Genomic DNA, 27,279 nt, shown 5'->3' with positions numbered 1-27,279 from the left:
TTGTAAGCACCGAGCTCCCTGTATAGCTTTTCAACTGACAGCCTCTTCTCCTCCTCTCCCTCTCTCGCAGCTGTCAGCTAAAAAGCTATACAGGGCGATCAGTGCTTGCAACTGTCCCTCCACTGCGCCGAACATCACCCACTGTTCCCCGTGTCCTCTTCTGGCAAGCCGCGTCCTCCTCCTCCGCCCCCCTCAGCCCCCCAGCTGGCTTCCCTCCTCTCCCACCGGCTGTGAGGATGGAGAGCAGAGGAAGGGGCTGGTAAAAATGTAATTTACCGGCCCCTTCCTTTTCTGAATTGGACATAGAGAGCGATCTCTACCGATCACTCCTGTGTCCTTTGATAACTGAGTATAACCTGTGTTTACTCTGCTTCAGTTTATGAATGCCCGGGAGCCGCTGTGTCTCCTGTTCATTTATTTTCAATGCTGAGGCTCCCGAGAAAGGGACTGGGGATTTTCTGTCCTCCAAGGGGAGATGTCAGGGGTTTGTTTAGACCCCTTATATCTCACCCAAATTGCAATATTACAAAATTAAATTGTAAAAAAAATGATATAAAATAAAAAATTACTGACGTCTCTCCCCCGGACACTGTCCACTCACAGGTCACTCAGCTGTGTTAGAAAAGCAAATGAATATTCGCTTTCCTAACACTAAACTGCCTCTCCGTCAATCAGGTGCTCGGATCTGTTACCCGTCACCTGATTGGCTGAAATGACAGGCGCTGTGATTGGATGCCAGTCGTTCAATCATAGCAGAGGATGGGAAGAGAGAATGGGAAAAGACAATGAGGAGCTGTCCCACCGAGACAGGGTAAGTGCAGACGGCAGGCGGGCGGCACACTGGCAGCATTTGATGGGGCACAGTGGGAACATTTGATGGGGCACAATGGCAGCATTTGATGGCACAGTGGGAGCATTGGATATGGCAGTGTGTCTGCATTTGATTAGCACAGTAGGAGCATTTGATATGGCACAGTGGCTGCATTTGATATGGCACAGTGACAGCATTTGATTGCACAGTAGGAGCATTTGATACGGCACAGTGGCTGCATTTGATGGGTACAGACAACATCAGTGGTTGATAAGGATGCAGCAGGTACACAATAGTAATCAATGGGCACTGTGGATTTTTAAGGTGCTGAAGGATGAACAGACCAAAATGTAATTTTGCAAGGTATATTCACATATACATTTGTACATTAAAAGCATATTAAGACAATGTTAACAACAAATATAGATCCCTGATTTCTGCAAAAGATCCCCTTCAAGTTACTGATGTTACACTTGATATGATTGTTACAATGTATATATGGGGTCCTTGTATGCATCCCTCTATGTCTCTACATGTTTCACGGGATATACCTGCTTCTTAACCACTTGCCGCCCGCCCTATAGCAAAATGACGGTGGCAAAGTGGTTTTAATATCCTGACCGGACGTCATATGACGTGATCAGGATATTAAGCCGCTGCACGCCCCCGGGGGCACGCATCGCGGCGATCGTTGTTGCGGGGTGTCGGTCTGACACCCCGGACACCGACGGAGACTCTTTACCACGTGTCCAATCATGGCTGATCACAGTGTAAACAGGAAGAGCCGATCGGCTGCTCCTCTGACAGGGGGGGTCTGAGCTGATCGATTATCAGCCCCCCCGAGGATGCCCACACTGGACCACCAGGGATGCCACCAGACCACCAGGGGATGCTCAGCATCAGGTATGCCCCCCTAGACCACCAGGGATGCCAGCCAGTGCCCATAATGAATGCCAATCAGTGCCCATAATGGATGCCAATCAGTGCCCACAATGGGCATCACTGATTGGCATGCATTATTGTTTGGCACTGATTGGCATCCATCCCTACAATACTTTAAATTACAATGCTGCCTATCAGTGCCCATCCATGCCGCCTATTAGTGCCCATCCTAGCCGCCTATCAGTGCCGCCTATCCATGCCCATCCATGCCGCCTATCCATGCCCATTTGTGCCACCTATCCATGCCGCTCATCCATGCCAATCCGTGCCAACTATCCATGACAATACGTGCCACCTATCAGTGCCTATTTGTGCCACCTATCAGTGTCTGTGTCGCATATCAGTGCCGCCTATCAGTGGCACTTCATTGGTGCCACCTCATCGGTGCCCATCAGTGCCGCCTTATCGGTGCCCGTCACTGCAGCCCCGTCAGTGCCCATCAGTGAAGGAGAAAACGTACTTATTTACAAAGTTTTGTAACTGAAACAAAAAAAACATGGTTTTTTTTTCAAGATTTTCGGTCTTTTTTTTATTTGTTTAGCAGAAAATAAAAATCACAGAGGCGATCAAATACCACCAAAAGAAAGCTCTATTTGTGGGAACAAAATAACAATTTAGTTTGGGGACAGTGTAGCACGATCGCGCAATTGTTATTCAAATTGCGACAGCGCTGAAAGCTCAAAATTGGTCTGGGCAGGAAGGTGTATGTATAAGTGCCCTGTATTGAAGTGGTTAAGGTGGACTCCAGGGACAATATACTTGGAGTCAGACCCTCCTTTGCAGGAAAAACCCCATCCAGGGGGAAGCTTCCATCACTGGGACCCCCGGGGAGGTGGTTGGGGGGGGGGGGGGGCAAGTGCAGGAACACCCCACACAGAAGTGACTAAATTGGCAGGGTTTAGCCAGAGACTCAAGAGGAGGTGTAACACCACTCAATAGATATGTACACAGCTAAGACTGTTGGATTACTTCTTCTACAGGAAGTAGAAGATTCCATATATGCCTATTAAATTGAGCCAAAGATCATAGAAAATCATTGTATGAAATAAAATATTAATAAAAGATGCAGCACTTATTAAAACAGTCCATCCAGAGAAAATCCATAAATCCAATGGTGCACCCAGAGTGTATAACAGAAACAAATCTGCAGGTGAAATGACGATCCTCCACCAACACCACAGCAAACTGGGCCTCTTACCCTCAGAAGTGGACCATTAGAGCATAGATGGTCTGACAGCACTCAAAAACCCACCAGGCTTGCTGCTGTTCACCATGGACTGCACAAGGATTAAGCCTCAAATCCTGTTGTCCCCTCTGAAAGCGTCTCTCTCCACAGGTTAGATTACCATATAGCTGTGGTAAAATGAGAACAAAGACCACTTCATAGTGTAGTATGTAAAAGCACTTACGTAGTTAATAAAACGAATCCAGAATACCCATACATTAGAAGTAAAAAAAAAAATCGAGCATGTCATCACAATTAACTGATAGTTTCTAACCAACAAAATGGGCGCGGTCCATGTGTGCAGCGACGTCATTTGTCCAGGCTCCACCCAATGAGTTTCGTCGTATCAGACGTCATCAGGGGCATCAAAATGAAATAAAATATGGCCAACATTAATCATGGCTGGTCACATTTGTTTAACAATTTTTTTTTTCCAAAATTAGACCTATAAGTGTTTGCGAAGTTTACTCAGCCAATGAGAGGTAATGACTCAATTTTTATTTTTCTACTGCCATCAATGGCCAACACGGTACAACACTTCATCCACGTCTTTGGTGATCTCTGATCACCTTATGAATTGTTTCTCCCATGATGAAGATCAGCCATGGAGTATATCTGAGGTGTATATCAGGGTGTGCTTCTTCCCCACATGAGAGCTGTGATGTCCAGCAACATTCATATAGAAGGCATTTTCCGCACTCAAGGCACTAATACACCTGGAGGGTTGTGTGGGATACCTGATATACAGAAAGACAGGACTTCAGTGAGGAACATTTCCCTCACTCAGAACAGGAACATTTCCCCCTGTGTGCAATCTCTGATGTCTGCAAAGATTGGACTTCCGTGAAAAACATTTCCCGCACTCAGGACAGGAATACAGCTTTTTCCCAGTGTGCAATCTTTGATGTGTAATAAGCTCTGATCTCCGTACAAAACATTTCCCACACTCAGAACAGGGCTCAACCCTCTCCCCTGTGTGCAATTTCTGATGTTTCTTAAGATTGGAATTATGTGGAAAAAATTTCCCACATTCGGGACAGGAATACGGCTTCTCACCTGTGTGAGACCTCTGATGTGTAACAAGAACTGATTTGTGTGTAAAACATTTCCCGCACTCAGAACAGGAATACACATTCTCACCTGTGTGCAATCTCTGATGATGATTAAGATTGGACTTATCTGAAAAACATTTCCCACACTCAGGACAGGAATAAGCTTTTGCCTCTAGGTGAGACCTCTGATGTCTGACAAGTTTTGATTTCTGTACAAAACATTTCCCACATTCAGGACAGGAGTACGGCTTCTCACCTGTGTGCAGTCTCTGATGTCTATCAAGATTGCATTTCCGTGAAAAACATTTCTCGCACTCAGAACAGGAATAAGGCTTCTCATCAGTGTGCAATCTTTGATGTGTGTAAAGATGGGACTTCTGTGAAAAACATTTACCGCACTCAAGACAGGAAAATGGCTTCTCCCCTGTGTGAGATCTCTGGTGTTTGACAAGTTCTGATTTTTGTACAAAACGTTTCTCACAATAAGAACAGGAATATGGCTTCTCACCTGTATGAGATCTTTGATGTCCGTAAAGATTAAACTTTCTTGAAAAACATTTCCCGCACTCAGAGCAGAGATATGGTTTTTCCCCAGTGTGAGATCTCTGATGTATGACAAGTTCTGATTTTTTAATAAAAGATTTCCCGCACTCAGAGCAGAGATATGGTTTTTCCCCTGTGTGAGATCTCTGATGTATGACAAGTTGTGATTTTTTTACAAAACATTTTCCGCACTCAGGACAGGAATACAGCTTCTCACCTGTGTGCAATCTCTGATGATTAAGAAGAGAGGACTTCAATGAAAAACATTTCCCGCACTCTGGACAGAAAAATGGCTTTTCCCCCGTGTGAGTTCTACGATGTATGGAAAGATGGGACTTCTTTGAAAAACATTTCCCGCACTCGGGGCAGGAATGTGGCTTCTCCCTCCTGTGAGATCTCCGATGTGTGTAAAGATGTGTCTTAGATAAAAAGCATTTCCCACACTCAGCACAAGAATATGCTTTCTCCTCTGTGTGCAATCTCTGATGTATGATTAGACTGGACTTCTGTGAAAAACATTTCCCGCACTCAGTACAGGAAAACTTCTTCTCTGTTGGAAGGACGGCACCGTCCCTCACAGTCTGAGGTTCCTCAGGATAAGAGGAATACGATGGTCCATCTACACTGTGTGGTGCCGGATGGAGATTTGAGGTAGTCGGGTTTTCTCCTGGACTATACTGTGTGATGTCCTCATCTTCTACTTTACAGTCTGGAGACAAAGTGAGACAATCCTCTGAGGTTTTCCTCATCTCCCGTCCATCTACTAAAATAGAAATACAAAGATTATTACTAGACATGAGCTGATTGGTTCCCCTAAACCAGGACTCCGCCCACATCAGGCAGCGTTGTCTCTGAGGATCTTACAATTCCCCCCTCAAGGTAACTAGTAAATGGGTCCTCTGATCTCCTACCAGATCATTTCTTTATTCATGCACCGATGGCGACCCGCTAACTCTGTCATTGGACACAGCGGGAGCCAATCAGCGGCCCACGATAGATGCCGGGACCTGCTGATCATTCGCTGGAGAGACAGACCGCTGTTCTGTCAGAGAGGAAGAGAGAGATCTTGTGTTCCTACTAATCAGGAACACAGATCTCTCTCTCTCTCTCTTTCTCCAGTTAAACCATCCCCCACACCGTTACAAATCACTCCCTAAGAGCACACTTATCCCTTTTATTTCCCCGATGTTAACCCCTCCCCTACCAGTGTCATTTATACAGTGACAGTGCATATTTTTAGCACCGATTCCTGTATTAGTGTCACTGGTTCCCAAAAAGTGCCCCTTAGTGTCCAATTTGTCCGCCGTAATGTCGCAGTCCCACAAAAAAATAAAAATAAAAAAAAAATAAAAATAAAACGCTGATCACTGCCATTACTAGTAAAAATATCCCACAGTTTGTAAACGCAATAACTTTTGCACACAACACTCATAATATAATATTACTATTAATAATTATATTATTATTATAATATAATAATATAATATTACCAAAAATATGTAGCAGAATACATATGGCCTAAAATTGATGAAGAAATTCGATTTTGTTACTTTTTTTTATTGGATGTGTTTTATAGCAGAAAGTAAAAAATATTGTTATTTATTTTATTTTTTTTAATTGTCGCTCTTTTTTTGTTTCTAGCGCAAAAAATAAAAACCGCAGAGGTGATCAAATACCACCAAAAGAAAGCTCTATTTGTAGGAAAAATTAGGACATCAATTTTGTTTGGGTACAACGTGTCAAGTAAAGCAACGCAGTCCCATGTCGCAAAAAAATGGCCTGGTCATGAAACCTTCCGGGGGCTGAAGTGTGGTTAAGGTTGCAGAGCTTGTGGATGTTATCACATTATTATCACCATGTAAAAAAGTCTGAGCTCCAATCAAATCATCAGATATAAAATTCCAGCTGGTAGACGACGGGCGTAATAAAAGAGAATACATATTGAAGAGAATTTTCTAAGACTGGAGCCACTGTGCATTGCAAACCAATCAGCATCTATCCTTTATGTTCAAAGCGCAAAAAGGGGTTGTAAACCCCTCCAGGTTCTTCAACTTAATGCATTAACAATTTCAGCCCCGGAAGGGATTTGCCCCCTTCCTGACCCAGGCCATTTTTTTTGAGATACGGCACTGCGTCGCTTTAACTGACAATTGCACGGTTGTGCGACCTTGTACCCAAACAAAAGTGACGTCCTTTTCTTCCCACAAATAGAGCTTTCTTTTGGTGGTATTTGATCACCTCTGCGGTTTTTATTTTTTGCACTATAAATAAAGAGCGACAATTTTGAAAAAAAAATTAAAATTATTTTTTGCTATAATACATATCCCCAAAAAATAAAATAAAAAAGATACACAATTATTCATCAGTTTAGGCCAATATGTATTCTTCTACATATTATTGGTAAAAAAAAATAAAAAATAATAATTGCAGTAAAGCTGTTTTTTTTTTTAATTGGAAAAAAAAAAAAAAAAACTTTATTGAAAAAATAAATAAATAAATAAAAAAAGTGTACGGTACATACCAGAACTATTATGCTGTGTACACACGACTGGACTTTCAGGCAGACTAGGTCCAAAGGGATTAGTCCGGACAATCCGATCGTGTGTGGGCTAGTCCAATAGTTAAAAACCAAAAAAAAAAAAAGAAAAAACAAAAAAAAATAAAAATAAAAAAAAAAAAAATCAGACGGACCTAGAAATAGAACATGTTTCAAATCTATCTGACTGACTCAATTCTGAAGGACTAAAATCTGGAAAACCGTTCGTCTGTGTGCTGGTCCGACGGACCAAATACGACGCAAAGGGAAGCTATTGGCTACTGGTTATTGAACTTCCTTATTTAGTCCCGTTTACGTCATCGCGTTCAAAACGAACGGACTCACAAAAACGGACTTAGTCCGTTCGTGTGTAGCCAAGGCCGTTCGTTCGGAAAGTCCGTCGGAACTCTGCCGAAAGCCGGTCGGACTTAGTCTGCCAGAAAATCCGGTCGTGTGTACGCGGCATAAGTAAACGGATACAAAATAAAGTACATACAAAAAGCACAACGTTCGTAGTTGTTTGGCATTCACAGATTGTCATATAACAACAGGTATGTTTAAGACAAGAAGACACCAGGGGATAGATAGATATATATATATATATATATATATATATATGGGAGCATGCCACATTAGATACAGTATCTTGGGAAGAAGTATAATTTTAAGGAAGCCGATATGACCCGCGACACCCAGAGGTAGTCTAGCCCACACCTGCGTTTTAGCTTTAATTAGGCTGTATAGAGGTTCAATATTCAGAGGTATATAATCCTTAAGTGATCTAGTGACCATCACTCCGAAATATTTTATTAAGGGATGCTCTTGGAAGTGGGGATAGGTAAGGGGAGGGGGGGGGGGAAGGTCAATGGTTAAGATTTGGGATTTAGACCAATTAATTCCTAGTCCAGAGTGGCTTCCTATGCATTCTCTAGAGAGTGTAAGGCTGCTAAATAGAGAATCTTATCATCGGCGTACATGCCAATCTTTTCTACTATATTTCCTATCCTTAAACCCCGTATATTATCATCCAAGCAAATAGAAATGGCTAGTGGTTCGGCCACCAAAGCATAAAGTAAGGGGGAGAGGGGGCAACCCTGCCGAGTGCCTCTCTCCAAAAGGGAACTGTTCTGATAACCATCCATTCACAAAGACCCGAGCTTTTGGTGATTGATAGAGGAGTTGGACCCATCTGATAAATTTGGGGCCTGTCAGGGCTGGGCTCAGCCCTTCCATCTCTGAGCTGGCCACTCAGCTGCCGGTTAATTGCCAGCTCATATCTCTCCACAGTTACTCAGCTGTTGATGATCCTGCTCGTCAGTCCTGCTACTTAAGATCTCTGCCTTCGCCTTAGTCAACATCTCTAGAGATGCTCTCCTGCATTCCTGTTAAAAGACTTGCTTGGCTGACATCCCTACTGGTTCCAGATCCTGCTTGCTGCTTTACTTTGCTTTACTACACTCATTTCCGGCTCCCTGACGTTTGGCTTGTCTGACTATCCGTTCCAGTTCCTGTACTCTGGCTATGTTTTGACTTTTTTTTTTTTGTGAATCTGGGCACATGGATAGGTTGTATACACTTACCATAATCACTCTCTCCACAGAATTTTCACAGTTATTGGTATCCACACACGCCATCATCAAACATTCACTATTGGTGTTCCTCCTGCTGCTGCCCTGTGCCTCGATGTGGTCCCATCTATGTAGCTCTGTTTCCCTCATGGCGTCCTCCACTTTGAATTATATTATCCTTTTACTTTTATGTAACTATAGGTAAGAACGTTTAGTATACTCTTGCCTTTCTTTCCTTTTTGTCCAGCAAATGTTCACCTTGTAATTTTCTACCTTTTATCATAGATCGTTGCACTTGTTTACTGCTCCTGAGGAGTGGGAGTCCCCACGAAACGCGTAGAGCCTTAGCCTTATGCTACATCTTCAACATCATGTGATCTTGAGACTCTGCAATTAGTCATATTAATTTTATTATCACTTTTTATTTTTTTATTTACTTTATTTATCTACCTTTTTTACTGATGACATGATCGTTGTTTATGAATTAATATAATTACATTACCGTGTACCAATGTTTCTATTACCCATAGATTGGTTTTATATTTTACCATTATCAACTTAATCATGTTGTTCATGAATGATTACTACATTATTATTTTATATTAAGATAACTACCATTCTGTATTATTATTTTATATTTTTTGCTATGAAATATGTCATTATCATGTATAATTAAATTACTCAGATTCTATTGAACCATACTATTATGTTACTTTCTTGACGTAATGTTTATATTTTTGGAGCCCATGATCACGTGATTTTAATTTTTATTTTCTTAGCTGCGCTTCATATAAAGTCCCAACATTCTTTTTGCCAATGTTGCAAATTCTTTGCAAATAACAGGGATGGAGGTAGATGAATTTACCCATTTGTTAAATTATATAAAGTCCCACTAACCCCGCCCCTTCTTTTCTTCATTGACTACAGTCGAGTTATACGGGAGGGGGAATGTAACAGGCCAAACGTAAAAATAGGAGAGCCACTAATGGCAGCATGGATAAATATACATCTGCCCTGCTGGTCCGTCTGTAGCGATATCGGTCAAAAGGGACTTTTTTTGACCGATAAGGATGGACACGTGCCTGGAAAGAGAAGTGTGAGTTGCATCATAATGCCCAGCCAATCCAGGGGTGTTTTAGGGCTGTTTGTAGGTAACCGATGCCATACGCTTCAACCAATGTGATGACATCAGCACGCTGAGATTTAAGGAATGGTAAAAGGGCAGTATGTTTAATTTTTTTACGCAGCCCTCTAACATTCCTCGTAAGGAGCTTTAGGAGAGTCATGGCCAATGGGGGTTTTGTGCAATAGGATATGGAAGGATTTGGATCTGCAAAGTACATCCAAGTATGTCAAATAACATGAGTAAATACCGAATTTGAAAGACATTGTACGTACAGTTTACTATTGTATGACCACATTTATACCATATAATTTTATTTTTATATATTCAAACCCGTTCCCCGTCCCACCCAGTCCAATACCACCCCAACTCGGCATGGACATGCAAAGCCTTAACCATATAAAAACAGAAAGCATCCGATGAATAAAACCCATCAGAGGTAGGTGTCTTGATTTATAAGAGGGAGTAAACAAAAATAGAACAGGGGGGGGGGGGGGGGGGAGAAGGCTTAACGTTTATGGATGTGATCTCTTGGATAGTTTGAAATAATAACGTCCAGCTTGGAATCATACAGGAGCTTCACAGTGAAGCGAGATCAGGAGAGCCTGAAGGGCAGAGAATTTTAAATGTCATATTGGTCCAGGGATGTCTCCAGGAGTATCGACCAGAGAAAGAATGAACACCAGCAAAATCGTTCCCCCCTAGGTGTAGGGTAACAGTGACGAATAACCCAGAGTGGTCAAGGCCAAGGGTGGAAGGCATCCAACAGGAGGAGGGGAAATCATTCGGTACTCCCTTAGACATAAATACGGCAGTACTTACAGCATGTAGCAAAATAGAGTTGATCAGCCAGGGCAGTCACGTTGATCCAACCAAGTGGAGGCCAGATCGGGATCCTCGAAGAAGTGGACTCGGCCGTCACATTCTACTCTCAGTCGTGCAGGGTACAGCATGGCGTACTTGAGGTGGAGAACTTGCAGGCACCTTTAAACATCCTCGAAGCGTGATCTCTGACGTTGTACTTCATTTGAGAAGTCCGGAAAGACAGCCACATGTATGTTGGTACAGGAAATGTTACCTTTTTCTCTGGTCAGGTGGAGTATCTTGTCACGGTCTTTGAAGTTCAAGAACTTCGCAATAAAAAGTACGTGGTGGGGGCCCCTTAGGGTGGAGGACGCTCCACAGCAAACATCATTGAGAAAGCCTCTCTGCCATAGGTGGAAGTCAGTAGATTCTCAAGAAAGCCCGCTGAGTCAGTACCCTTCGCTGATTCTGGGAGGCCGATAAATCTGAGATTACATCTGCGGAGATGGTTTTCCATGTCACCCTGCTTCACACTGAGGTGCTGCAGTTGGCCCTGTAAATTTTTCTGTAGTGTGCTGGAGGGGATGTAGAATATCTTCCGTCCTGCTGATACGGGTCTCAGTCTCGGTCACAAAGTTTAGATAGCTATATCTCTTATTCGAACAAGACCTATCTTTAGTTCCTTTATTTTTGCAGTGAGTGTACTTTGGCGCAGGGCTGTGGCTTTTAGTACCTTATTGGTAGCTGCTGCAGATTGTTCTGTGTCCGACGAGGCGCTGGCACCATCTTCGGCCTTCTCTAATTGTCGGTATTTCGCAAGCTGGTTGCTGGCCTCAGTGGCTTTTTTTTGGCGGAGACATACTCCTGAGATATTCAGATATCCACTGGGGACAAGTACGCGTGTAGAATCCACTAGGATATTGCCAAAATGTGAATTACAGGAGTATCGGCAATCGGAGCTCTCTCTGCAACCGTCCTGCTCCATCGCTCTACAGGCCACGTCCCGTATATTGATTCGTTTGCACAAAATTTCTCACGTCTACAAACTATGAGATAGATTTAGAGACTTTTATTTATTTTTTATTGTTTTTTATTAGTAATGGTGGCGATCTGCGATTTTTAGCAGGACTGCTACATTGCAGCGGACAAATCTGACCCCAAATGACACTTTTTGGGGACCAGTGACATTATTACATTGACCAGTGCTATAAAAATGCACTGATCAATGTAAGAATTACACTGGGGTTAACACTAGGGGGCGATCAAGGGGTTAACTGTGTTCCATAGGTGTGTTCTAACTGTAGGGGGGGATGGGCTGCCAGGGACATGACAGAGATACCTGTTCCAGATCACTGGGAACAGTAGATCTCTGTCATGCCCCCTGTCAGAATGGGGATCTGCTTGTTTACATAGGCAGTTCCCTGTTCTGCCTCTGTTCTAGGCAATCGTGGGTCGCCGGCCGACATTGAGTCCACCTGACCCACATACACGTTCCTACAGAATGCAGTGGGCGAAAGCCCGCAACTGTGTGAGCCGCAGTACAGCTACGGCGATTTGCGCAGGAGAGCCGACCTGTTGCCGTATAACGTCGGTGGTTGGTCGGCAAGTGGTTAAGGTGAAAAACCTTCTGTGATGCAGCTGCTCCCCAGAGCCCCCCCCCCCCTTTTAATTACCTGAACCCGGTCTTTCCTGCGATGGGGACGAGAACACCAACTCCAGCTGGTGTCTCAGGCCCTGATTGGATCGATTGATAGCAGCGCAGCCATTGGCTCCCGGTGCTGTCAATCAAATCCAATGACGTGGGAGCCAGGGGGCGGGGCTGAGTCCTGCTGTCCACGTCATGGATTCAGCAGCAGGAGTTGGGAGCGCACCCACACGAGACCCCCGAAGGAGAGTGGCTCGCTAATGGGGCACTCCAGAAGAGGAGGAGTAAGGAGCGCTGCTGAGGGACCCCAGAAGAGGAGGATCGGGGTCAATCTGTGCAAACCCAACTGCACACAGGAGGTAAGTATAACATGTTTGTTATTTATTTTTCTTTTTTTAAACAAACCTTTAGATATAGTTTAACTCAGGGGTGCCCAACCTTTTGAAGAGCGAGGGCCACTTAAGTGAATTGGTAACTGGTTGTGGGCCACAATGAGTGGAGCGGGAGGATGACAGGTCCTTGTCCAGACACAGACCACTCTACTCTATGGGCCCTCTGATCCAATCCAATTCGCCCAGACGGAAGGGGCAGATCCCGTTCTGTTTTTTTTAGGTAGGCGGGTGTAAACAGACACAAGTCGGAGGTGAATAGTAAGTCCGATTGGGTCAGGCCAATCACGTGAAAGGGGCCTAAGGCTGCTTTCACACTGATGGTCTGCGATTTGCCCAAAGCGCGGGTGCAGCACAGTGAACCTGTGGATTTTCTGTGGGTTAGCTGCACTTTGCCATAAATTTATATTATATTCTGCAGGTGTGGTAATAACAGAAGTCTATGGCTCAATGCAGGTGCTCAATGCAGGTAACCCGCAGCTGCAATGCACCTGCGGATCAGTTTGAAAGCAGCCCAGCAAAACAAATATATCCATATATACTGTGAATTTAGTAGTAAATTTACCTTTAATAACCATCTTCCATTCTTGTATCGCTGGCTGTCCCTGGCGGAGTGCATTTGGTATCACTCCGCCTGTGACAGGAGCGGGCACCATACAGGAAGCATTGGCTTATGTGGCTTTGCTCTGCAGCCACTTGCTTCCACTACCAGTGGCTTCATTCACAAAACTGCTGCTCTGGGATGGCTGGTCGCCAACCTGTGATCTGGGCTTGCCAACCTGCCATCTTAAAGCAGGAGGTCGAGGGCCACATCAGAGGGCTCCACGGGCCACATGTGGCCCCGGGCCACTGGTTGGGCACCCCTGGTTTAACTGAACAAGCTGAAGACAGCAGCTGATTGGTTACCATACACATGCGCTCCAGGTCCTGGCTGATCAAGTCTTAGTAAATTCCCCCATTATGTTTTTATATAGCTGTAGGTAGTGGGTAGAGAGTGGAAGTCAGGACTACGTAATGTACAACGCATTATATAAGATACAACAGTAGGTACTATATAATATCAGAATGATGTAATGTACAACATAGAGTATATAGTGCAGGGGTCAGGACTAGATTATATACAATAATAATCATATAGTGTAATAGTCAAGCTTACAATATGTATGTTCAGTATTTGTTGGCAACTTAAAGGGTAAGCTCACCTTTACAGAAAAATCTGTAAGGTGAACTTACACAGGACCCCCCTCCCATCCCGCTGACCTGCAGCACGGCGTTCTCCCGTTCTGAGCCCTGCTATCGCCGCCTCACTGGACCGGGGCTTAGAAATCTCCTCATCTTAATCTCCAAAAGACACACTCCTAAACCTTGTGGACGGCCTTCCCAGAAGAGTTGAAGCTGTTATAGCTGCAAAAGGTGGGCAAACTCAATATTGAACCCTATGGACTAAGACTGGAATGACATTAAAGTTCATGAACGTGTAAAGGCAGGTGTCCCAATACTTTTGGTAATATAGTGTATCCCTCCACCCGGTACTGCCAGCAAACAACAGAGCAAGTAATCAGGGGACATTTCCTCTGTTGGAGATCTTTCTAGACCCAGGCATGGGGCAGAACACCCAAGGCACATGCACCAGGTGCCTAAGTAGAGCACACGCCTATGATGAAAATCAACATATTGCTGCCAGCTGAACCCCAGAATCTCCATAAATCCAGTCTACATACATGAATTGTGTCTGCAGCACAGAGAAGGAAGATTATCTGAGAGAAATACAGGAATACAGGACGGGGAACACAGCTCAGGAAAGTGACCAGGGGATTACAGGCCAATATCCTTGTCCTAATCTGGACCAATCAGTGAGCAGTATGGGTGGAGGAATGTATTTAGTGTTAATGACCCACCTGTGCTGATCTCTGTAGGAGTGTCCTCCTCTATAAATGTCCCCGTTATTCCATCCTCCTCCATAGACTGCCGATCATCCCTCTCTTCTTCTTCTGCTTTAACCACAACTTTTATATCTATTGGATCTTCCCACTAGACAAAGAAAATTACAGAAAATATAATATATAAAAAAGCGTTAACATTGTGACATCACATAAAAAAAATCCACACATAGTCTCCAAAAGTCCATGTTCCAGATGTTCCATCTCACCAACCTGATGATGGTGGGGGATGATGTGATCTTCCTGTGTGGAATCCCGGGAATACAGAGGACGGGGACATCTCTCTGGTGGGTTCCTGGTATTAGGTGGATCCATTATATCCTTGGGTCCTTCTGAAAACTCCTCCATTACTCCATACTCCTCATCCTCCTCTTTATACTCTTCTTTAACATCAATATTATCGTCCCTGAGATTTACACTCTGAAAGATATAATAAAGCATTCATTGTAACAAACATGCTTGTGTATAAATAACTCCCAGTAAGCGTCAATCATCTACCTGATGATGGTGGGGGATGGTGTGATCTTCCTGTGTGGAATCCCAGGAATACAGAGGACGGGGACATCTCTCTGGTGGGTTCCTGTTGCTGGATGACTCCACCATGGTGTCCTGGTACAGATCTTTGTGTTCTTTTAGAAACTTCTCCATCACCCCATCCTCATTCTCCTCTTTTATGACTTCTTTAATCTCAGCTTGAGAATCTCTCAGGTTTCCATACTGAATATATAATAAAAATGACATCAATGGTAACAATACAGATAATGTACAGATCCTAATGATAATATCAGTGATTGTTCCTCATCTACCTGATGATGGTGAGGGATGGTGTGATCTTCCTGTGTGGAATCCCAGGAATACAGAGGACGGGGACATCTCTCTGGTGGGTTCCTGTTGCTGGATGACTCCACCATGGTGTCCTGGTACAGATCTTTGTGTTCTTTTAGAAACTTCTCCATCACCCCATCCTCATTCTCCTCTTTTATGACTTCTTTAATCTCAGCTTGAGAATCTCTCAGGTTTCCATACTGAATATATAATAAAAATGACATCAATGGTAACAATACAGATAATGTACAGATCCTAATGATAATATCAGTGATTGTTCCTCATCTACCTGATGATGGTGGGGGATGGTGTGACCTTCCTGTGTGGAATCCCGGGAATACAGAGGATGGGGACATCTCTCTGGTGGGTTCCCATTACTGGATCCATCTGTAGGAAACACACACACTGACTGAATACATTGTTTCTATGTGTTTATCAGATGATGGGGGATCTAGGTGGAGCCTCCGTACTGCTCTCTCCTTTACAATAAAGTCTCCTCTTACCCGGTGATGTGAGGGGCGGCTGATTGTCCATCATGACGTCCTTGTAGAGATCCTTGTGTCCTTCTAAATACTCCCACTCCTCCATGGAGAAATAGACAGTGACATCCTGACACCTTATAGGAACCCGACACACACAATGATACAGTCACCATCCAGACACATCCCTTGTCTGTTACTGGATAATGTCCCAGAATCCTCCTCACCTCTCCTCCATCATCTCTCTGGTGACTTCTAGAATCTTCCCTTTATTCCTTTTTTATTTCATTTTTTATTTCCTTTGATGATGTGATGGCCATATGATCACCAGATTTCACATGAGGAAAACTCTAGATTTTAACAGAAATAGTAAAATCATATGACATTCCCAGAATCCTCCTCACCTCCCTGTTCAGGTCTTCATTTTATTAAAGCCCAACTTCAGGCTGAGTTATAATTTACACACATAGGGCCCCTTACTGCGTATGTTAAAAGGCATTCTAACATCATTACACAAAATGCAAAGAGATTGATAACAACTGTGATGTCATAAAATTATCTGACTGTGATTGGAGGGACATAGGGAGAAGGAGCTGTGAGGTCAGTGTGATGTCGTAGGATTCACTGACTGTGATTGGAGGGACATTGGGAGGAGGAGTTGTGAGGTCATAGGATTCACTGACTGTGATTGGAGGGACATAGGGAGGAGGAGCTGTGAGGTCATAGGATTCACTGACTGTGATTGGAGGGACATAGGGAGGAGGAGCTGTGAGGTCATGGGATTCACTGACTGTGATTGGAGGGACATAGGGAGGAGGAGCTGTGAGGTCATGGGATTCACTGACTGTGATTGGAGGGACATTGGGAGGAGGAGCTGTGAGGTCAGTGTGATTTCATAGGATTCACTGACTGTGATTGGAGAGACATTGGGAGGAGGAGCTGTGAAGTCAGTGTGATTTCATAGGATTCACTGACTGTTATTGGAGAGACATTGGGAGGAGGAGCTGTGAGGTCAGTGTGATTTCATAGGATTCACTGACTGTGATTGGAGAGACATTGGGAGGAGGAGCTGTGAAGTCAGTGTGATTTCATAGGATTCACTGACTGTGATTGGAGGGACATTGGGAGGAGGAGCTGTGAGGTCAGTGTGATTTCATAGGATTCACTGACTGTGATTGGAGAGACATTGGGAGGAGGAGCTGTGAAGTCAGTGTGATTTCATAGGATTCACTGACTGTTATTGGAGAGACATTGGGAGGAGGAGCTGTGAGGTCAGTGTGATTTCATAGGATTCACTGACTGTGATTGGAGAGACATTGGGAGGAGGAGCTGTGAGGGGCGCTCTGTGAGGTTTCTGTACACACAGAATCATTTCTCCTAAACTGAAAGACGAACTTTATCAGGACACATCATATTCCTATGATCTCTGTGTACTCCGAAGTCTTTACTGATCACATTTTAGGATGAATATTTGAGACTGCATAACCATTTGTTGGAAAGAAAAGGGAGCACCGCGAATCTCACAATGGTTAAACAAAGTAAGGAAAATTGGGATCATGGAGAACTTGATCCCTATGCCCTCTGAGGAAAGGGAAGCCATAGCGCAAACCTGGGCTCCATGGGACATTTTTTTACAGTCAGAGGAGGGGAAGAGGCTGATTGGAGAAGAAATTGAAGATTAGGTGAGCTGGTTGAGTAATGTAAACTAAACCCGCCGGTGGGTGGGATTGATCCTCTCCCCCCCTCCCCCCCCCTTCTTTTTTTTTTTTGTTTGTTTGTTTTGTTGGACCACTATGAGGAATAGATACTATATACTGTATTGGATATTGTACTGATACTGTCTTGTTTTTGTTTTGTTCATAAAAAGGGCAGGAATGCATTATGTTGTACTTCATTGATTAATGATGTTGTTTTGTATTCTTGCAAAGAAATAAAGAATTATAAAAAAAAGAATATTTGAGACTGGGATCATTATGGAGAAATAAGTTTTCAAAACATTTACTACAAATTAAATTTTTCCCTTTTGAATCTTAAAAAATAAAGACATACATATTCCAATCCCCCTAAATAAACCCCCCATCCCCCGTCACTAATAAAAGTAATGCAATCTGTTTTTATAGCCTGATGAGGTGAGAAGGTGATTGGTGGAAATGGTGACACGTCTCCAGAATGAAGAGAATGTTTTCTGGCCCTGTAAGTGGGGGAAATGTTCTGACCCTGTAGGGGTTAATGTAGGTTCCCACAATATATATGTGTGTATCATCATCTGTTGGAGATAAATGACATCACAGTGACTATGGAGGAAGAGGACGAACATGACGGGGGATTACTGGGTGTAAATAAAAAAATAAGATCTTATTACCTCCTCTACTGCCACTTCCTGCAATGTCTCCTCTCTACTTCCTCCTGACGCAACGCTCAACTTCCTATTTATACCTGACATCACTTCCTGTCTTTCATAGAGACTTCCTGTCTGAGGAGACGTGAGATCACCACCTTGTGGAGTTCAGAGGAATTGCAGCCCTGAGAAACATCTCATAGTGTGACCATAGTTACATAGTTAGTCTCTGTGGAAAAAAAGACACAAGTCTATCTAGTTTATTATTATTATTATTATTATTATTGTAGCGCTGGTATTTTTAATACCAATGCTAGTGTATTTTTCTAAATTTAAGTTGTCTGAAGCTGTAGTTTGGCTCAGGCTAATTATTTAAAAGTTCTGGTTTCAGGTACCAGTTCAGCTGGGTTGTGCTGGTTTCCACTTGACCGCAGGTGTCACTGTCACCACCGGTAGGTGTAGAAGCGCAAAAGGCTGGATGCATTGGATACCATCTTTTCTCGGAAATGGCTCGGTGGGAGTGGTTCGCCCGCTGTGCATTCTGGGTGGGGGTATTTAAGGTACTGACGCCATTTTGGGTGGTTCGTTTTCCGGGGTCCACTATCCCGACCTCATGGCCCTCCTGGCCTGGGGTGTGTGCCGCATGTTCCTGTGCCTCGGGACCGGCTGGTCTGAGGCTTCACAACTAAAATGGTAGGCCCAGAAGTTTGCGACCTATCGATCCAGGGGTGGTCCTGTGCTGTCTTGCCTGCGGGGAGAAGCCAAGCAACTGAAGGATACAGGGGAGGACTTTTCGAGGAGAGGACCGAGCATCAAGGCTAGTATCTCTGGAGGGGCCTGGAAACTTAGTCGGAGGAGGTAACCCGGGTCATCAACCATACAGTATAGCCTGGTCAATGAAAGGAAAGGATACTGTGTGACATTTCTCTAATATTGCAAAAAGTTCCATCTGAATTTATAAGTCTGTGGCAGAGACTTTTGTGAAGCATCTCACCGGCTGCTAGGTTGGTGAGAGAAGCCTATCCGGTGATTGCTGGATCCAGTCTGTGGAAGCTGTTATCCTCTGGATCGGGAAAATACCTCTAACCCCACATTTACCAGGTACCTGAAATCCCCTTAACCCTCTACCCTTCCATTGAAAGACTTTGTGTTTATCCCACATAAATATTGAAAAAGGACTAAATGTCGGAATAACATTCTTTGGGCTACTTTCCAAAGGGTCCCCCTAAGACAGAGAGGCAAGCGAGGTAACGGTAAGCCCAATAAGAACCAGCAGCTCCTTCGGGGGTCAGTGCTACATTATTACTATTATACACGATTTATATTGAGCCAACAGTTTACGCAGCTCTTTACAATCTATAGGGGTGACAACACAATTACAGTACAGTTCAATACAAAAGGTACAGGAGGACCCTGCTCGTAGAGCTTACATTCTAAAGGGAGGGGGTGGTGGTACAAAAGGTAATAGCTGCAGAGAATGATTTGAAGGGGGTGGCCATACACATAAAAAAAGGGGGGTTAACCATAAACATGGCCTTGTGCTGTATATCCTTATAGATGGGTCGTCAGCCACTACCACCAAGGGGGATAGAAATCTATTACTGCCTAGCCCAGCCTTTCTCATTCAGAGTTCCTCCAAAGGTTTCTAGGGGTTACTTGAGAAATTAACAATTTCTGTCTCTCGGTAACAACTGGCATCAGTAAAGGGGGGGCAGTCTTCCCACTAATGACGATGTAAGAATGTCCTTCTCCCACTGACTACTGATATAATGGGGACCTCCTCCTATCAGTCGCCAATGTAAGGGACCACTACATGCCTCCCAACTTTTCAAGATGGGAAGGAGGGACACCTATTAGCAGAAGTATGTTGACATAGGACACCCCCCCCCCCCCCTTAAAAGAGAATTATACCAAAAAAGATTGGATAAAACCACAAGTGATTTTTTACCACTACTATTTCTTTATATTGCCTTTTGAAATTTACAAAGGAAGACTTGGTCTGTCACTAAAAAAAAATTCCGAATGCCAGGAGTGCCGTCTGCTATGGGACCCAGGATGTTCTCTGGGGGTACCACTACAAGTATCAGACTGCCTGGAACTTTGTTGACGGATACAGGGATTCGCCTGAGACTGCAGGGGCGTTTCGTACTGTATACAACAGGAGATGTCGATGCATTGGGAATGCTGTGCAACAGGTGCTAGGGACTGGTCGCAACCCCCCGTCCCTTTTTTTCCGATATTTGCATTGTGGGGAGTATCTGTTCACAGTAGAGCAACCCATCTTGCCACCCCGTGCTTATAGGATGGACTGGGCCACGGGCATCGTCACTGAGGAGACCGCTACGTTTACTTGCCTTGTGTGTGGGATACCTTTTGTGCTGAGCACTGTGTACATTTGAGTATATGACTGGGCACTGTCACAGCTGCATTTTAGAAGAACACGCAGAGCCAATGCCCTCTCCACCTGTCCAATGTATCACCCCTTCCTCGCTCCCAGTAATGGTATGTGGTCCCACAGTGCACCTATCACAGACTCCATGCATGCACTTCACTTAACTCTTTCTCATAGCTCCCAACTGTCCCTGATTTGGAGAGACTGTCCCTGATTTGGAGCCATGTCCCTCTGTCCCTCATTCCACCTCATTTTGGTCTGATCTATATAGTTGTATATAAAATGCACTTTTTATCTTTCAAAAAGTGTTTCCCAGTGCTAAACCTTTCATCCAATTTCTAAATGGCTGCATTTGTACATTTTAAAAGCCAATATAAAGGAAAAGTAGTGGTAAAAAAAAAGTCCTTGTGGATTTAATTAACCTTTTTTTGGGGTTAATTCTCCTTTAACCACTTGCTTACTGGGCACTTAAACCCCCCTCCTGCCCAGACCAATTTTCAGCTTTCAGCGCTGATGCATTTTGAATGACAATTGCGCGGTCATACAACACCGTACCCAAATTAAATTTTTATCATTTTTTTCCCACAAATAGAGCTTTCTTTTGGTGGTATTTAATTCCAGCTGGGAGTTTTATTTTTTGCTAAACAAACAAAATAAGATGCAAAAAATAAAATAAAATCATGTTTAATAGTCTGTTATAAAATTTTGCAAACAGGTCATTTTTCTCCTTCATTGAAATGCGCTGATGAGGCGGCACTGATAGGCTGCATTGGTGGGCACTGATAGGCACAGTTAAGGTGGCACTAATAGGCACAGATAAGGTGGCACCGATGGGCACAGATAAGGCAGTACTGATGGGCACAGATAAGGGGGCACTGATGGACAAAGATGGGCACAGATAAGATGGCACAGATGGGTGGCACGGATGAGTGGCACGGATGGGCACTGATAGGTGGCACTGGTAGATGACACTGATGGGCATGGATATGTGGCACTGAGGTGCAGCACTGTTTTTGCAGCAAATTGTGGGCACTGATAGGTGGCACTGTGGACACTGATAGGTAGCACTGTGGGCACTAATGGGTGGCACTGTGGGCACTAATGTTTCACTTTGTCCCCTACTTAGGTGGCACTGGCAGGGGGCAGGTGGGCACTGATGATCTGGCCGTGATCGAGACTGATGTCCCGATCACGGCCGCCGGTGATCAGCTTTTTTTTCTCCTCGCGCTGTCAGCGCGAGGAGGAAAAATAGCCGGTTAACGGCTCTGTTTTGTCACAAGATCAGCTGTCATTGGCTGACAGCTGATCACGTGGTAAGGGGTCGGGATCGACCCCTTGCTCGGATCCGTGATCAGGCGAGTCTCATAGACGCACAGGCTCAATAGACGTAGTCCCGGCAAAGCAGGTCCACGCTGTAGCCGTCATTCGGCTATAGCGCGGATCTCTAGAGGTTAAGGGGGTGTGGCAGGGGGCATGTCCTATCCCTACATACATTTGTTAGTAGGTGTCCCTCATTCCCATCTCAAAATGTTGGGAGGTATGCTTTCTCTTCTGTACCTGTTTACAACTTGAGGGCCTCGGCGGTGCAGATCTGCTTCCGTTGCTATGAGAGACGGATCGCTACTGAAGGAGTCCCGATAACATCTCCCTCACTACAAGAGGCTATCTCACTTGCCCTATGTACATGCTTAACGACAGGCTGCTTGTGAAAGTTATGTTATTCCTGGTAACCACTTGCTTGGATTTCCTCTGTGTTTAACTCTTTCGAAAATGTCTTCATACCCCAATGTGCATTATCGGACCCACCTATGTGTGTGCCGGTTACTTACATTGCACCCCTTGAGTAACTTCAAACCAGGCAAAGTTTCAAAGCTTTACTGAATAAATTAACATGATATAAAAAACGGTCCAAAAATGAGTGTAAACATGTTTCTCATATCCTTATTCCGTAAGGCTTGATATTGCCCCAACATATCTGCTCAGGTAAAGTCCATAATTGGATGAATCCATAGTGGGTTTATTTCCAATTTCAGCAATTTTCTGGTCCTCCAGGCTCCAATAATAGCATATCAGCGTTCCAACCCTGCATTCCTGGACTCCATCTGTTCCATGTTCTCTTTTCTTTTATTTTTCCCCCTGGGCACAGACCCCCATTCCTTTTATAATACACGGAACCAGTGGGCCGGACCCAGCAAAGCTCGCCAAGCAGAAAACTCAAGAACACAATTAACTCTTAGCTTCCCGGCTGGGGCAGTGTAAATAGGCATAGGTAACATCTACCTGCCTACACACTGCTATAAAGAGATCCTTCTCCAATTGGTCACCATTGTGAGGGACCACTACACTGACCACTAATGCCATGTACACACGAGTGGAGTTTCCGGCAGAAAAGGTCAGACGGAATCATTCCGTCGGATATTACGATCGTGTGTGGGGCTTCATCTGACTTTTTTCTTCAAAAATTCAGACGGACCTAGAAATAGAACATGTTTCAAATCTCTCCGACGGAATCAAGTTCTATTGGGGAAACCATTCGTCTGTATGCTGGTCCGACGGACCAAATACGACACAAGGGCAGCTATTGGCTACTGGCTATTGCACGGCCGTCTTTAATATAGATTGGGCCCTGGGCAAAAAATTTCTTGGGCCCCCCGACCCCCCCCCTACATGCAATTTCCCTCTCCACCTACTCTGAGACATAAAATAAATAGCAGCTAGACCTAAAATCATTTTTCTGTATCAGATCAGGCAGCAATTGCGATTGGTTGCCAGCAGTTACAGCATATCATTACTGCTTACTGACTAGTTGCTAGAGGTTACAGCACATGTTATGGCTCACTGATTAGTTGCTAGAGGTTACAGCACATCACCTCCTCACAGCAGGGGAGCATGATATACATAGGAATGCCACCTTTATTTACATATCAATGCCGCCAGCCGCAGCTATTTACTTAGTATTGTCACCGCTATTTACATATGAATGCTGGTTAATTATATGTAAACACAGGGTCTGCAGGTGAGTCACTTACACATGACAATAGGGCAGAGCTGGGCAGCATTAGTACTAGCACTTCACACAGATATTAGGACACAGCACAGGAATAAAACTTCAAGGGACAAGGGAATTTAAATCCGGATAGCTGGCAAGTATGAGGCAGCTGTTTTGGGCCCCACAACAATGACAGGGCCCAGGGCAGCTGCCCCTTTTGCCCTGCCATAAAGACAGCACTGGGCGATTGCAGTAATAGCTAGTTACCACTTACAGTGTAACGTAAAACACACAGATTGCCCCAGTAATAAAGCGTACCTGTCACCAGCCTATCGGAGTACCCGAGTACCTGTCTCCAGCTCAGAGTACCTGAGTCAGTGTTGGCTCTTGGCCTAGGCCGACAAGGCCCAGGCCTAGGGCAGCACTTTGCAGGGGGGTGCCAAAAAAGCCGCCCTGCATGAAAAAAACCCCTGGCCTGTCCTCTCGAGTCCTGCCTCACACACATATACAGTCCCCAGCAGCTTGCTGGGCAGTATGGAGCATATGTGGCACGGTGAGGAGGAGAGACTGGCACCCCCATTGAGCGGGCAATGAATGGCGATTCAACTGGTGGAGGTGGAGCCTGATGCTCCGTCTACCCTCCTCCACTCGCATCCTTACACATTGTAACTCCTCCCCTGAGCGGGTCTGCCTGTGTCAAGAGGAGGAGGTAGGGAACCCCCAAGCAGTGGCGACTCTGCGGGGGGGGGGGGGCGTGGAACGGAACGCACTCGGGTGACACCATCCAGGAAGGGGTGACAGTGCACTGCTTCTCAGGAGAACTCAGCAGCAGCACTGTGATAGGGTGTAGACAAGCTGCGGTTTCCCCCCACCCCCCCCCCCTTTCCTGTCTGCAGGATAAGAGAGAGGGCTGTTTTTAGTTTCATCACCCAGCTTTTTTCACCCTCCGCATTGGCCACAGTGGAGGCCAATCAAGAGACTAGGAGACAGGAGCATCATGGGAAATGCAGTCCCAGAAGGTTGTCTTCTCCACTGTTCTCCAGAGGGAGCCAGCTACACCCCACAGCATGCACTCTGCTGGGGGAAAAGAGAGAGAACAAATTGAGGGAGTGAGTGCCACACTGTAGCAGCCAATTACAGGAGACAGGGAAAAGAGAGGACTGTGCTGGGGGAAGCCAGAGAGAGCGCCACATAGCCCAGGGCCACCAGAGAGAGCGCCACTCTGCCCAGAGCCACCAGAGAGAGCGCCACACTGCCCAGCGCCACCAGAGAGAGCGCCACACTGCCCAGCGCCACCAGAAAGAGCGCCACACTGCCCAGCGCCACCAGAAAGAGCGCCACCAGAGAGAGCACTACACAACACAGCCAGAGGGATCATTGCTGCTGTTTCACTGGGTCTGGTAAGAGGGCCTGTTGGCCATTATGCATTACTAATCCTAGGGACTGGGAGGGGTAGCCCATCAGAGCACCTGTCTCCAGCCCAAAATACCTGTCTCCAACCCATCGGAGTACCCGAGTAACCGTTTCCAGCCCAAAGTACCCGAGTACCTGTCTTCAGTCCAGAGTACCCAAGTACCTATCTGCAGCCTATCAGAGTATCCAAGCACCTATCTACAGCTCATCGGTGTACCTGTCTCCAGCCCAGAGTAGATGTCTCCAGCCCATCAGAGTAACCAAGTACCTATCTGCAGACCATCAGAGTACTCGTCTCCAGCCCAGAGTACCCAAGTACCTATCTGCAGCCCATCAGCGTACCTGAGTATCTATCTGCAGCCCATGCTTAGTAGAATATATAGGCTGGGCTGTTTGCTTTCCAAAATGGGGTAATTTTGTGGGCATTTCCATTGTCCTGGTGCTCCAGGGCCTTCAAAAGTGTGATAGGTTGCCTGGAAATTAGATATGTAATTTATTCTCCTAGAACACATGACGGTGCTCCCCTCATGTTGGGCCTCTGTATGTGGCCAGGCTGTGTAAAAGTCTCACACATGTGGTATTGTCATACTCAGGAGTAGCAGAATGTATTTTGGGGTGTAATTTTTGCTATGTACATGCTGTGTGTTAGAAAAATAGTATAAATTTACAAATTTGTGTAAAAAAAAAAAAAAAAAGTTTTAATTTTCTTTCCACTTTTTCCAAAAACTTGTGGAAATAAAATGACATGTTCAAAAGACTCATTATGCCTCGTACAATATATGTTGGGGTGTTTGCTTTCCAGAATTAGGTTGTTATGCGAGGAATTCCACTATCCTGGTGCTCCAGGACCTTCAAAAGTGATAGGTGGTCAGGAAATTAGATGTGTAATTTATGCTCCTAGAATGCCTAACAGTGCTCCCTGACTATTGGGCCTGTGTATGTGGCCAGGCTGTGTAAAAGTCTCACACATGTGGTATTAGAATGTATTTTGGGGTGCAATTTTTCTTATGTACATGCTGTGCGTTAGAAAAATGTATTTTGAGGTGCAATTTTTCTTATGTACATGCTGCGCGTTAGAAAAATAGTATAAATTGAAAACTTTGTGTAAAAAATAAAAAAAGTTTTCATTTTCTTTCCACATTTTCTAAAAAACTTGTGGAAAAAAACGACATGTTCAAAAGCCTGTTTATGTTGGGGTGTTTGCTTTCCAAAATTGGGTCCTTATGTGGGGCATTACACTGTCCTGGTGCTCCAGGACCTTCAAAAGTGATAGGTGGCCAGAAAATTTGATGTGTAATTTATCCTCCTAAAGGCTCCCTGCATATTGGGCCTCTGTATGTGGCCAGGCTGTGTAAAAGTCTCACACATGTGGCCTTACCGTACTCAGGAGGACTAGCAGAATGTATTTTGTGGTGTAATTGCAAGTATGCATATGCCGTGTGTGAGAAATAACTCGTTATGATAATTTTGTGTACAAAAACAAAGTTTGTTTCTTAATTTTCCCAAGAATTGTGGAAAAAAAACGTAGAACTTCAAAAATCTCGCCATGCCTCTTACTAAATACTTTGGACTGTCTACTTTCCAAAAAGGGCTCATTTGGGGGATATTTGTACTGTCCTGACATTTCAGGGCCTCCAGAACTGAAATAGCACCATAGCCTGTAGACCAGAGGGCTCAAACTGGTGGCCCTCCAGCTGTTGCAAAATTAGAAGTCCCATGAGGTATTGCAAGGCTGATAGTTACAAGCATAACTCCCACAGGCAGAGGCTTTGCAACAGATGGAGGGCCGCCAGTTTGAGACCCCTTGTTGTAGACTCTCTAACTTTCACACAGACTAAGGCCCGGCTCATACTAGATGTGGTTCAAATTTGTTGCAAATCCGCACAGCATCTAAATCGCAAACCTGTTCATGCAAACTAATTGCAGAGTGCATGTTAATTTAACGACACCCCGCAATCAGTTTGCCAAACGCAGCGCGATTTGCAGAATGGGATTGCATGGGTAATCCCATTCTGGTGCGAAGGGAAAAAAAAAAAAGGTCCTGCATGAGTTTGGTCCAAATGCGATTCAAATTCACCCAGTTTGTACGGCTGAATTCGCACCGCACAGACATCGCATGTGCTCTGCACAGCAGTGCGAATCACATGTGATGTCTGGCATCGCACTAGTGCGAAGGGGGCCTAAATAACCACTTGCTTACTGGGCACCTAAACCCCCTCCCTGCCCAGACCAATTTTCAGCGCTGCCATTTTTTTGAATGACATT

The 27,279-nt window shown here is 44.7% G+C and overlaps 1 protein-coding gene across 2 annotated transcripts in view; it reads right to left on the bottom strand.

Moving 5' to 3' along the window:
* Positions 1-205: 205 nt before the first annotated feature.
* Positions 206-27,279, bottom strand: part of LOC143989414 (uncharacterized) — a 39,793-nt gene continuing 12,719 nt past the window's right edge. The window contains exons 1-8 of one of the 2 annotated variants that reach the window (XM_077489531.1): positions 18,245-18,347; positions 15,907-16,232; positions 15,693-15,790; positions 15,385-15,603; positions 15,077-15,295; positions 14,792-14,998; positions 14,537-14,669; positions 206-5,336 (exon numbers count right to left, since the gene is read on the bottom strand). In XM_077489531.1, the coding sequence (XP_077345657.1) occupies positions 3,739-5,336; positions 14,537-14,669; positions 14,792-14,998; positions 15,077-15,295; positions 15,385-15,603; positions 15,693-15,790; positions 15,907-15,991 (2,559 nt within the window). In that variant the 5' untranslated portion in view covers positions 15,992-16,232; positions 18,245-18,347 and the 3' untranslated portion in view covers positions 206-3,738. Of the gene's footprint in view, positions 5,337-14,536; positions 14,670-14,791; positions 14,999-15,076; positions 15,296-15,384; positions 15,604-15,692; positions 15,791-15,906; positions 16,233-18,244; positions 18,348-27,279 lie in introns of those variants that run through there. The other variant, XM_077489532.1, reaches the window with a different exon arrangement.

The sequence above is a fragment of the Lithobates pipiens genome, unplaced genomic scaffold, assembly GCF_037356315.1.
Source record: "Lithobates pipiens isolate NorthernLeopardFrog02 unplaced genomic scaffold, aLitPip1_a1.2 Scaffold_18, whole genome shotgun sequence".
Classification (NCBI taxonomy): Eukaryota; Metazoa; Chordata; class Amphibia; order Anura; family Ranidae; genus Lithobates; species Lithobates pipiens.
This window is presented reverse-complemented; position numbering and strand designations above follow the sequence as displayed.